We start from the raw sequence: 12,212 nt of genomic DNA, 5'->3' as shown, positions 1-12,212 counted from the left end.
GGCCTTCACCCATCCTCTTGGGGCCCTGTTTCCTTTCTTGGGAACCCCCAGTCCCCTTTCTAAGCAGACCCTTTTTCCCTGGGAGGTGGCCTAGGCCAGGACCACCCACCTTCCTGGCACTGGTCTCCATGCTTGTTTGGACTGGAGCAGATATGACAGGCGATGCCCTTGTAGTCTGGGAAGCAGTGGCAGGCCCCGTTGCCCTGGACCCCATCACTGCACTGGAGGGTGGGCAGCAGGCAGGGTCAGTCATGGAAAAGAGTCTCCCCACACCCCCTCCCCCAACACTCCCTCCCTCCACGGGCTGGCTCTGAGCTCCTGTTCCCCTCAAGACCTCACCCTCAAAGGGACCTTCAAAATCACTGATGCTGCCAGAGGACTAGCCCCCTAAAAGGCACCCAGCCCTGGAGGCTTATGGGTGACTTCTGCTCAACCTAGAAACACATAACTCCTGTGTTTTTCCAAAGCCAGGTGCTAAAGTAACCCTGATATTACACAGTGGCAAAAACAGCAAACAAAAGTAAACTACTGACAAATAGCCTTTTTAAAAATAAGTGCAGAATCTACGTACTTAATTATTTCTAATTAAAATATTAAAAATAATCTGGTCCAATTTCCATTACCTAGATGTGAGGAATCCAAGTCCAGAGACTGGCAGGCTTGGCTCAGACGTACTGCCAGTCACTGGCCAGCTTGGGAAGAGCCCCTGTCTTCCCACAACTCACCCCAGAGGAGGATGGGACTCACATTGCCTTTGCCGTAGCAGGGGTTGGAGAAGCCCCCAGGACACTGTGTGCAGTCAGGCCCAAAAAAACCTTTGCAGCATCCAAGTTTCTGTAAGAGGCAGAGTGTGTCTGAGGGTCAATCCGGGGCCATGCCTCCCTCTACCCAGGCTGCTTCTGCTCCCGGAGCCCATCTCTAGAGCAAGGGAGTACGTAAGTTCCCTCTGTGACATCTTTTCCACCATTAGGATTCAGTGCAGTTCTCTGAAGAAGGCAGCCCACTCAGCCCCTGCTTGGGGACCCTGGATGAAAAGCAGGTGCCCAGGTCCCCTAGGAGTGAGTGCCCAGGCCCAGGCTCACCGTGATGGTCTGGTTGCAGTAGCCAGCACAACCCTTCTTCAGAACATTGAGTCCAGTAGGGTCATGGATGTAGACACACTCCCTGGGGGAGAGGTCCTGGGCGGGCCATGCAGGGCCAGTCAGCAGGTGTGAGTCCTGGGCCACGGGACGTCAGCCCCCCAGGTCCAGCACTCCCACCCTCAGTAGGGCTGTGAAGCACCGATCTTCCAGGACCGGCCCAGCCTCCCAGCCCCACTCCCCACCGTGACCCAGGGCAAAAGCCTTCAGGGCAGTCAGGAGTCAGGGAGCCCTGAGGGCTGGGCCAAGGGCTGCTCACCAGCTTCACGCTGTTGGGGGGACACGTGCTGGTGTTCAGGACTTGACAGTCCACACAAGAGCCCTGGGTAGCACAGGGGGAGGAGGGGGAGAGGGGTTAGTCATCGTGTATTTATTCAGCAAACCCTGAGAAAGTGACACGCAGCTGAGACCTGAGGGATGAGAAAGAGCCAGCCACAGGAAGGCCAAGGACCAGCATCTGGGCAGAGGGGAGCAGGGCAAAGGCCCTGAGGTGGGAAGAGTGGAGCATCTCTGGAAAACCAGCAGGGAGGCCAGGAATGGCGTGCAAGGGCCAGCAGGTGAGGAGGACTAGGGCCTGAGGGAGTCACAGGTCCCCTGGGCGGGGAGGGTGGGGGGAGGGGAGAGGATGCAAGAGTCATCTCAAAGGTAGAATTGTCAGGGCTAGTGAGGGCTGTGGGTGGGGGTCCAGACAGGTCCTTGCGAGTCTGCTGCTGGGCCTCAGATTTGCCATTAGCCCTCTGCTGACTGGGTGCCACGCCCCGGGGCCGACCGCCTCCACGAGCACAGCGGGGGCTCAGTGTGAAGGGCCCTGGGCTGTGCGGGTGCAGCTCACCACCACAATCTTGTGCTGCTCCTCGTTGCAGTGCTTGGGCAGGATGGGCAGGATGGTCGGGGGCAACAAGATGCCCTCCAGCATATGGATCACACCGTTGGCGGCCAGCACATCCACTCTCCGCAGCGGGACCCCCTCAGGTCCCAGCAGGATGCGCCCCTGAGGCACAGACCCACAGTGCCACTCCCAGCCCAGCAGGCCTTGCCGGCTCCCCTGCCCACCGCCACCTCTGCAGCTCAACTGGGCTGGGTGGCTCAGCATGATGTTGAAGGCCCTCGCTGCCCTGCCTGCCTCCTCCTCTCCCTCTGCTCTGACCAGCATCTCTGTCCCAGCCTCTAGGCCCTTAACCATGTGGTTTCTGTCACAAGGAGCACCCCCGCCTTGTGCTTACTCTCCTCCTCCTTGGAGCCCAGGAGAGGAATTTGATCTATGCCCGCTTCCCATAGGACCCCTACCAGGACCTAGCAGAGTGCCCTGCCCGCCACAGGGCTCGGAGCACACAGGCAGGCATGAGAGAGGCCAAACCACTGGCCAGTCACCACCAGCCCCTCCATCGATCCATTCATTCCAGATGTTCAATCTCACCTCCTCAGAGATATTCACAGCCAGGACCTGGTTTGCCATGGTGAGGACCCGACCCTTGGAGATGAGCTTCTCAATGGTCAGCTGGGGCAAGGGAGAGGGTGGCTCTAGGCTAAGCACTGACCACATCTTGGGGCCACACCCAATCCTGCCCAGGTGACTCACAGCTACCCTCTTAGTCCTCAGGCTCTCCTCTGTGCTATAAGAGTCCAGACAGGAGGGGAGAGGAGAGGCAGAAGAGAGGGGTCCCTGGGAAGACCAGAAAGAACCTGCACACAACTTCCCTCCACTCCCGGGAGCCCAGCATTGGGAGCAAACCAGCTGCCCTCCTGGAGGAGGACCTCTCACCCGGCCATGGCTGTAGAGGTGGTACCTCACCAACTCCTGCAGCTTGGAGAGACCCTGGCAAGGGAGAGAGGGTTTGGCTCAGAGGTCCCAAGGGGGAGAGGTCCTGGTGCCCCCATATCCGCAGCCCCTTCTCCCTGCCAAGCTTACGACTGTGAAGAGGTAGATCAGGCGGCCGTCACGCAAGCTGTCCACAGCCTCATTGCTTGGAGCAAAGACTGTGAATGGCCCAGGCCCGTCCAGGATGGAGGGCAGCCCACAGTTCTGTGGTGGTGGGAGGGGGGCTCAGGGAGGCTTCATGGCCAGCCTCCACCTCTGAGCCCTGCCTGGGCCCTGCCACCCTTCCCCCTCAGGAAACTCCCACAGAGTAAGTGGCGAGGGTCCATGCTACTGCACAACGTCATGATTATGTTGGGCAGGCTCGATGATGGAGGCAAAGGTTATGTTACTCCAAAGCTCCCGATCACTGTGGGGCAGATTCTGGGGTGATGGAGTCTTGGCCTAGAAGCCCTAATGGGCTAGGACCCCTCCCTCCGGCTCACCTCCAGGATGGTTTCAAACCGGCTGAAGGCCTCCATAGAGGCGAGAATCTGGCCGATAGTTCTCTGTCGGAAGGGATGAGTCCGAGGGCCTCAGGGAAGGGGATGAGGCTGCTTCAGCCCCAGGGGCAAGGAGGGGTGCTCCAGTCCTGCCCTGAGCAGCTCCTCCCTCCTCCCTGAACTCTACGGGGGTCAGAGGTCACCCAGCAGCACAGGATGGGGGAGGGGAGGGCGCCAGCTCACCCCAGGGTCCCCAAGGAGCCCGGATGGAGGCTGCCACCGCAGGTCCGTGACCACGTGGAAGACTCCATTGGCCGCTATGTAGTTGGCCCTGTGGATGGTGAATGTCTGCTGGGGCAGGTCTTTGTACTTGTAGGCGTATTTCTGCTGAGACACAAGATGTCTGGCCAAATCCCATTTGCCAGCCCCTTGCCCCAAATTTCCTTCCCATCACCATGCCTTTGTCCGGGCTGTGTCCCCACCTGTGACTTCCTTGGTCCCCAGGCTGAGGTCCCTCTCTTACCATAAAGCGGTTGAAGGTGACAGTGATCTCCTGCCCGGCCAGCGTCCACCACCTGCGTGTATTCTGGGCCCCAGTGTCCTCCAGTACATGCTGCCCTGCGATGATGTGCTGTCTGCAGAGCTGCTGGGCAAGGGAAGCCTGCAGACACAAGGGGATGGGGTGCCAGTGAGCCCATGGTGGGCCAGTCCTCTTCATGCCACCCTTGTCCAAACCGAGGAGGTGACAAGATGCCTCCCAGGCTTCAGGGCCTCAAGTGTGGAGGGGGGACTCTCTCAGGGCCCTGAAGACTGGGGCAACATCCAGGGCAGGAGGCAGGGCCAGTCTGCCATGGGGAAGGGCTCACGTTCATGGTCCTGGAAGAGAGGGAGGAGGTAGAGAAGGTGGAGGAGATGAAGGAGGTGGATGGCACCAGCACGGTGAACGGGCCCGATGTGGTGAGGATCTCCCGGCAGCCCTGGTCTGGGGGGGGCCAGGAAAGGGAGTCAGAATGGGTCTGGGGAGACCCTCCAGCATCAACCCTAGGTTTGTGGGAGTTGGGGTGGTGGCATTGGGGATTGGGGGCTAGCTCCCCCTCTGTCATGCTGCCGCCACAGCCCATTCTTTGCTTCTGCAGCTGTGGGGCAGGGAAGCAGGAATCTCTGCAGAGCCCGTCCTTCCCTCCCTGCCAGCTCTGTGGGCGTGCGAGGGGCGGGGTCACGGGCAGGCAGTGGGGGTCACACACCCAGCATGGCGACAGCAACTCTCAGCCGCAGGAATACCAGGCCTGTCTGTCTGGCCTTCTGCACCTCGTGGAGCAGGTGTCCGTAGCAGGCACGCCCATCCCCCACCTCACCCTCCTTGCACACACAGCTGAGGGCCCAGAGAGAACCGTCAGGGCTGCCGGCTGGTCAGTCCCTGCCTCCTAGCCCTCACCCACCCCTCTCCGCAGGGCCTTGAACTGAGGGTGCACACGTGAGCCCAATTGCCCAACCCACCCTCTCTGCTCTTTCCCCAGCACCCCCCCGAGGCCCCTGTGCCCACCTGGTCTTCCCATCAGGGGTCACCTGGCAGGTGGCTGACTGGTCACAGGAGTGGGGGAAGCAGAAGGCGAAGCAGCCCGCAGAGGCATTGTGGTTGATGCTGACCAGGCCTGGCTGGCACAAGCAGGAGGCCTGGCCCCCGGCAGAGCAGGAGGGGACAGCACATCCTAAGCACCCCTGGCATCTGCTGCACCCGCGGAGCACTGCTCGGCTCCACAACCGCCCTCTGAGAATAGGGCTGAGGCCCCCAGAGGGCCTGTGACTTGCCTAGGGTCCCACAGCCAGTGTGGGTGGGTGGACCACAGGGCAGGCCTGGCCCCCGCCCCCAGCTCACCTTGCCTGGCTTCTGGTACAGACATAAGGTAGAGTTGCTGGGGCAGCCACCCAGGTTGCTGGTGCACGGGTCCTGAGGCAGACACACCGTCCCATCGCCATGGTAGTTTTCAGGGCAGTGACACTGAGCCTGCCCATTGGGGCTCACCGAGCACTGGGCCAGTGGGTAGCAGGGTGATGGCTTACAGGGGTGGGGAGCTGCCAGGGCAGAGAGAGCCCAAGTGAATCGAGCACCCAGGCCCCGTCTGCTCCATAGCTTCTGCCAAGATGGCCACAAGGTGGGGTGAGCAGGATGACCGAGGCCTTGAGGACAGTTCTCTGTCCTGTTGGGGAGAGTTCTCCCTCTGTAAATGGCCAGATGGCAGTTGCTGGGCTAAAAGGATGCCCTCCCAACCTCTGCCCACCCTGAGTGGGGTCCCCAGCCTCCAGGTTACAGGCTCACCTCGGCATTCGCTGCCCTGCCAGGTATAGCCTGGCAGGCACCTGCAGGTGGGGGCTTCTGCAGAACACTGGGAGTTCTGAGGACAGCCCAGGGCCTGGCAGACCGGCAGCTCTGAACAGAGAGGAGAGAGCACTGGATGGCCTGAAGCCCCAGGTTGGGGAGGAACACAGGAGCGAAAGTACTCTATCCGATTTGCTGTGTGACTCTAAGAGAGTAGGGCCCTGCCCTCTCTGGGTCTCTGGACAGTAGAGGTCCTGGATGACACCCTGTCCCCCACCCCATACTGCAAGCAGAGGTCTTGCTGAGGCTCAGGCCCCATCTCTCACCCAGCTGGCCTCTCCTGCTCTGGACCTGCTGCACCAGTAGCACTGCTCACCTTGGTCACAGTGGGGGCCAGTGTAACCAGCAAAGCACAGGCAGCTTCCATCCCCACGTGGCCCATGGCTGCACACACCATGCACACAGCTGCACACTGGGAAGGATGCAGAGAGACAGGTGGGACTCCAGCCTCACTCAGGCACACACAGGAACATTGGATTCCTGCTCTCCATGTTTTCAGAACTCAGCTCCAGCAGGTATAACCTCAAGGGTACAAAGCTATTATGCAGGACCACAGGGGTGATGGAAGCCCAGAGAAGGCACTTGGCCCAGACTGGGGGTTCAGGGAGGGCTTCCTGGAAGACTCTAAGGAGAACAGCATGTGCAAAGGCCTGAAGGTGTGCTGAAGCAAAGCACGTGTTCCTAAGAGGAAATGCAAGGCCGAGGGGCTGGGAAGGAAGGCTGAAGGGATAGGTGGGGGCTGGTTGTAGGGATTGTGTCCCTGTGGGCCCCCAGGTGGACACTGGCCCTGCCCTCCTGCCTTGCAAGCACTCACCTGATTGACAGTCAGGCCCAAACCGGTTGGGGTCTTGGCACTCCTGGCAGGCTGAGCCGCTGAAGTTTTCCTAGTGGTGGGTGCATCATTTCAGTGTGGCCCCTCCAAGCCCCCTCCCCAACCCTGCCTGGCCCTTACCTGGCACATGCAGGTCCCATTCCTGGCTATGCCATCCAGGCAGATCCCGTGGCCATTGCATGGGGTCTCAGCACCCCCAGGGCACTCTGTGGAGCCCCCAGAACTCAGCTCTGTCCCCAGAACCCTCCACTTGCCCTGACCCCAGCAGCTCTGGCCAGACCCAGACTTGGCCCCTCCCCCAGGGCAGCCAGAGCTAGTGGGGCCAAGCCTTGGAGGCTCTCATTGTGTTCATTAAATAAACAAGGTGAAGGGGAACACAGGCAGCTCCTACAGATGGGGAGCCCAGGGCTGGGGCTGGGGTGTGAGGAGCAAGGCAGGGTCTCCCTCCCCACATACCATAGCACTGGGACCCCCAGTAGCCAGGGCAGCAGGCCTTCTGCACCACATCCTTCCAGCACTCTGGGCTGCAGCCGCTCATGGACACCAAAGAGTCCCCCAGCTGCACCTCGTAGCTGGGGACAGAAGGTGGGCAGAGCTTCTACCGCAGCCCCGACCCTAGCCTCCACACACTGGGATCTGGGGCTCTCACCTCACCACCCCTCTCTCTGCCCTGCTCAGATCTGAGCACAGGGCCTGGAGCATAGTAGGTGACCAATAAACCTGCTGTCTGCCCCTTGTCCTCTTCTTTCTCCCTCCCTGCCTGTCTCTACCTCCCTGGAAGGGCTGAGAGATGCATGAATAAGTGAGCTCTTGCCCTCACTCTGCAGGCCTATCAGGCTCCCCCTGGTCCCCTCCCACCCCATAGGATGCTTCTGGAAATGGGCAAGGGCAGGGGTGGGGGGGTCCACACCGGCAGTTCTCGGATATCCTCTCTGAAGTCTCCCGAAGCCAGCCTGGGGGACAAGCCCGCCTCTTGACGGCAGTGCACGGGGTGCAGGGCATGTGAGTGACAAACTTGGTCTTCATGTCACAGCGTTTGGACCGCACCTGGGCCATGGGCAGGGTGTGGAATGAGGGGCTGGACTCTGGGCCCAGTCCTGACTCTGCCCTGATCGCTGCAAGGCCTAGACCTCCTCCCTGCCTCAACCTCAGTTTCCCATGAGTTCAGTGGGAATGCAGTGAGGACGGGGAAGGCCCTGAGAAACCTGCCTGCCGAGTTGTTAATGCCACCATGTGTCCCTCTGTCCATGGCCCCAAAGCCTCAGACTCTATGTTTTCTGACACGTAGAGACTCTGGCCATGTGGTTCCACCTCAGCCCATTTCAGGGGAGGAAACTGAAGCCCAGGGCAGGTAGCCCTTGTCCAAAGTCACCCAGTGAGGGTGGGAATTGGGAACTAGAACCTGCTCTCCCAGCCAAGTGCTTATTTTTGCCTTTCAGTTTAAAAATAAAAAATCAGGGATGGCCAGTTAGCTCAGTTGGTTAGAGCGCGGTGTTATAATGCCAAAAATCAAGGGTTTGGATCCCCGTACCAACCAGCCACCAAAAAGAAAGAAGGAAAGAAAGAAAGAAACAATAAATGAAAAGGCTGACACTGACTCCATCCTCAATTCACCAGCACAGGTGGATGCCGGCTTTCAGCCATGCACCATGAGGACTGGTCCTCTAGCCATGGCTCTGCTCTGAGAATTTTTCCATGCTGCCACCAAATGACCCTTCTTAATCAAGCCCAAGGGCCCTCTCCACTGTCCAGGGGTCAGGGAATAAGAGCCCAGACCTGAGAGGCTGGGCTTCTGTGAGCAGCAGTGTGCAAGGTGTCTGGTCAGCCCCTGTTTGGGCTGGGCAGTCACAGTTCACTGAGCCCTGACTCTACGCCTGACCCACAGCCTCCACCCACAGGCAGAGACCTGGTGGTCCAGGCCAGGGTCCCTGGTTCCCTGCAGTTCACTGAGCCCTGACTCCACGCCTGACCCACAGCCTCCACCCACAGGCAGAGACCCGGTGGTCCAGGCCAGGGTCCCTGGTTCCCTGGTTCCAGCCAAGGGAAACAAGAGCATCCAGGCTGGAGGCCCACGTGGCTTCCTGGGGGAGGTGAAAATTGACTTAGGACCTGAAGGAGGTTGGCCAGGGGCAGTGCCAAGGGGACAGCAAAAGCAAAGGCTGAGAGTGGAGCAAACAACCATGTGTGACAAGGCAGAGTGGCCCAAGGAGAGGCTGGAGCAGGGCTGGTGGCCAGGGTGGCAGGGCCTCAGAAGCCTGGGGGAGGCAGCACTGGGGACAACCCCATGACTTGGTTTGTGTTTTCATGGTCCCCCTGGCTGCTGCATGGAGAGCAGAGTGGAGGCAGAGACAGGGGTCATCACCTGAGGGTTGCCTCGGCCGAGGCAGGGACAGAGAGAACGGAGACTTGGTGGGAATCAAGAGGACTTGGGGCGGTGGGATGAACTGAGGCAGGGCTCAAAAACTGGTGGGGGATGGCAGATGTGAGGGCGCCCAGCCTGCCACCATGACATGGACGCAGGGGTACTGAAAAAAGCCCCAGCTTTGCAGCCCCATGTGCTGGTCCACAGCTCCCAGGAGTCCACCACTGGGGCTGCCTTATGGCAGCAAAGTCCCAGTAACCTGCAGCACCATTCCCTGGAGAGGTGGAATCGAAACTCATGTTTATAAGTTACAGAAAGGGGCACAGGGAAGGTGCATTTTGATGGAGGGGAGGGTTTGGGGGATTGGGGCATGGCCTGGAGAAGCTGAGATGTTCTCATCTTAAAAAATGCTGAACACACTGTGGTCCAAAGGAAGTGAGCCCAGAACATCCCTTTCCTAGAATAAGTTACAGATGTGTGGCTTCTCAAAGCAAGAGAAAAGGAGAAATAGTGCCACCGACACTTTCTTCTGGTAAGCACGAGTGTCCCAGGGCCTCTATGATTTGGGTTTTTCCACTCATGTCTCTGCGGTCTGCAAAGAGGGAAGTTGCTCCGAGTGGCCTCAGTGTCAAGCTGCAGAGCTGGGATGTTGTGGTCTCATTCCCCATCCCGAGGCTCGTCTTTGCTGAGCCAGGGAGCGACTAGGAAATTGGGTAACTCCAGCTGTGCAGCTGCTGGCTCAGGGAAGGTTTGGCGGGCGGCGGGCTCCCCTCAAGGCCACCTGGCCAGCTGAGCAGAGCTGCCAGCACGGTGACCACTCTGGCTCAAGACCAGCTCTCAGAGTAATGTTGGTCAGGTCTGAATAAGGGCTCACAGGGCAGAGCCAGGGTTGGGTGACGCCACAGGTGAGTCAGGGCCCGGGAGGAAGCTGGAGCTTCGGGTCCTGGTGGTAGATGCTCACTCACAGGATACTGGTGCTTATAAATGTGTGTGAAATGGTGATGGACGGACAAGCCAGCTGCCAAATGGGCTCATCTCTAGGGACCACACCTGCGGCTGGCACTCAGGTCCTGCCCTTGCCCTTGCTGCTGGTCCTGCTGGGTGGAGCGAGGCTGGATCACGGCCTGAGTGCTGAATCAGACCCCCTCTTCCTGAGGGAACCTCGGACTGCCTGAACCAGAGGGGGTGTTCCCCACCCATCCCCACCACCCAGTTCAGAACTGATTTTACAATGTCTGCTTCCCACAGAGATGCTGCTGGGAGAAGTTGAGGGGACATAAAGTATTAAAGCCTATTGGTAAGAAGGTAAAAGAAATTGGGGCCGAGAAACCCCAGACCCAAATCCCCTCAGAGAGGAAAGGGACCCCCAAATTGCATCCCCCTGCCCTAGATGAGAGCAGGGAGGAGACAGGGCTGGGTTCTGGACAATGCCCCCTTCTCCCTTGAACCCCAGCTTGAGACCACGGACTCCACCAGCACGTGTCTAGCACAGAGCATTATAGCAAACCCTTCGATAACATGGGTTTCAGCTGTGCAGGGCCATTTATATGCAGATTTTTTCAATAAATATGAAAAAAATTTGGTTAGGTATATCATGAATGCATGACAGTTAAGTAGATCGTTAAGCCTTAACTGTCTACTTAACTGTCTACAGGAGGGCTGAGTGGCTGCGAGTGTGTGTGAGATGAGGACAGCATTGCTACTTCCTACCCCCAAGGACCCCTGGACCCTCTTCCCTAGCCCAGGCTGGCTGAGTCCCAGCCCAAGAATGAAGACTTAGGGGTGGTCAGAGCCACAGGTCTCTGACAAGGAAAAAACTTCAACCTGAGCCTTCATTGGCCCTTGTCCCCATTGCCCAGAACATGAGGAGGTAGCAAGGATGTTGAAATTCCCTTGCATTGTACACATGGGGAAACTGAGGCAGGGAGAGGGTAGGAACCCAACTGCAGGGCTCAGCACAGCTCTGGAACCCTTGGTTCTTTTGCTATCACTGTCACCTTCTTAGCCTCACATCTGCCCATTCCAAACTCTGGCCTGGCCCTGAAGCTGGTGAGGCCCCTACCCTGCCACCTATCTGAAGGACCACAAGGAGTACAAGAGAGCCTGATAGTGGCAGGGGACTTGGGTCCTTGGACTGCCTGACAGTGGGATTCTGGGCAAGTTCTTCCCCTCTCTAGACCTCAGTCTGTCCACTAGTGCCCCAGGACAGAGGCAGCCGCCCTAAGAGGCAGGTGAACTTGGCCTCACAGAGGAAGGTACCTCACCTGGGGGCAGGTCCTAGCCAGGGGATTCTATCTCCACACTCAGGGTGGGAGGATCTTCCAGAAGCTTCAGTAGGAACACCATCCCTACCTGGGGTGACCTGCAGACAGGCAGCCTGGCAGTGGCTGGCACACAGGGCCCTGACAGAGGGTCTCTGCACGGATGCTCATGGGACCTGTCTGCTTACCAGCACGCCTGGATGGGGCATCGCAGGCGGTGGTCTGGAGTGTGGCTCCAGAACGGGAATGGCCTGCCTCCCTCATCCCCAGGCCTTGGCTACTTCACGTGAACAACAGGACACACTGCCCAGAGGTCATGAGGATTCAAGGGGATGTGCCCAGGGCTGTGGTTGCTGACCGGCAGCTCTGATGCTCGAGGGTGTTGTTGCTGGCTGCTGTTTACCCAGCAGCACTGGGAGTGAGTAACTCTCATTCTGTCTCCAGGCACTCTTGGGGCTGGACACAAGCACACACATGCACACAGTTAGTGGGTTCCTCTGGGGTGATCACATCTCCAACCCCAAGATGAGGGTCATGCAGAGACCTGGCTTCAGTCTGGGCGGGGAGGGCAGGAGGATGGGTCTGGCTCTGCACCCCCTGGCCTGCAGGCTGGGGAGCCCTGAGACAGCTACCCAAACCACACAGCCAGCGGGCCACCGACACACCCCTGCACTCCAGGTGGCCAGACACAGACCTCCTGGAGGTGGGCACGACAGCCCTGGGCCTGCTCAGAGATCAGACAGGTGCTAGCTGCTCCGTGTATTCCCAGACCCGTGCCCATCCATGTGCAGTCCCTCCCTATTCCCACCACCGGCTGGCCGGGCCTGGACACCACGTCCCCCTGCAACTGGCTCACACTCACCTTCTGCCCCCTGACGAAGTTGGAGCCTGCCAAGCAGAAGGCCAGGAGGCAGAGCAGGAAGAGAACCTGGGGTGCCACCAT

General features: G+C 59.1%; 1 protein-coding gene across 1 annotated transcript in view; it reads right to left on the bottom strand.

Moving 5' to 3' along the window:
* The window catches only part of STAB1 (stabilin 1), a 27,146-nt gene extending 14,934 nt beyond the window's left edge, over nucleotides 1–12,212 (bottom strand). The window contains exons 1-22 of the mRNA XM_063113751.1: nucleotides 12,132–12,212; nucleotides 7,557–7,693; nucleotides 7,103–7,218; nucleotides 6,767–6,852; nucleotides 6,629–6,698; nucleotides 6,131–6,226; nucleotides 5,755–5,865; nucleotides 5,314–5,510; nucleotides 4,981–5,111; nucleotides 4,682–4,809; nucleotides 4,304–4,419; nucleotides 3,961–4,098; nucleotides 3,681–3,821; nucleotides 3,441–3,503; nucleotides 3,049–3,162; nucleotides 2,902–2,955; nucleotides 2,557–2,637; nucleotides 1,972–2,130; nucleotides 1,399–1,461; nucleotides 1,083–1,178; nucleotides 748–834; nucleotides 110–221 (exon numbers count right to left, since the gene is read on the bottom strand). Coding sequence (XP_062969821.1) covers nucleotides 110–221; nucleotides 748–834; nucleotides 1,083–1,178; nucleotides 1,399–1,461; nucleotides 1,972–2,130; nucleotides 2,557–2,637; nucleotides 2,902–2,955; nucleotides 3,049–3,162; nucleotides 3,441–3,503; nucleotides 3,681–3,821; nucleotides 3,961–4,098; nucleotides 4,304–4,419; nucleotides 4,682–4,809; nucleotides 4,981–5,111; nucleotides 5,314–5,510; nucleotides 5,755–5,865; nucleotides 6,131–6,226; nucleotides 6,629–6,698; nucleotides 6,767–6,852; nucleotides 7,103–7,218; nucleotides 7,557–7,693; nucleotides 12,132–12,212 — 2,377 coding nt within the window. The remainder of the gene's footprint in view (nucleotides 1–109; nucleotides 222–747; nucleotides 835–1,082; nucleotides 1,179–1,398; nucleotides 1,462–1,971; nucleotides 2,131–2,556; nucleotides 2,638–2,901; nucleotides 2,956–3,048; nucleotides 3,163–3,440; nucleotides 3,504–3,680; nucleotides 3,822–3,960; nucleotides 4,099–4,303; nucleotides 4,420–4,681; nucleotides 4,810–4,980; nucleotides 5,112–5,313; nucleotides 5,511–5,754; nucleotides 5,866–6,130; nucleotides 6,227–6,628; nucleotides 6,699–6,766; nucleotides 6,853–7,102; nucleotides 7,219–7,556; nucleotides 7,694–12,131) is intronic.

This window comes from Cynocephalus volans, chromosome 11, assembly GCF_027409185.1.
Source record: "Cynocephalus volans isolate mCynVol1 chromosome 11, mCynVol1.pri, whole genome shotgun sequence".
Classification (NCBI taxonomy): Eukaryota; Metazoa; Chordata; class Mammalia; order Dermoptera; family Cynocephalidae; genus Cynocephalus; species Cynocephalus volans.
The sequence above is the reverse complement of the archived record's forward strand: the minus strand, read 5'-3'. Positions and strand labels throughout refer to the sequence as shown.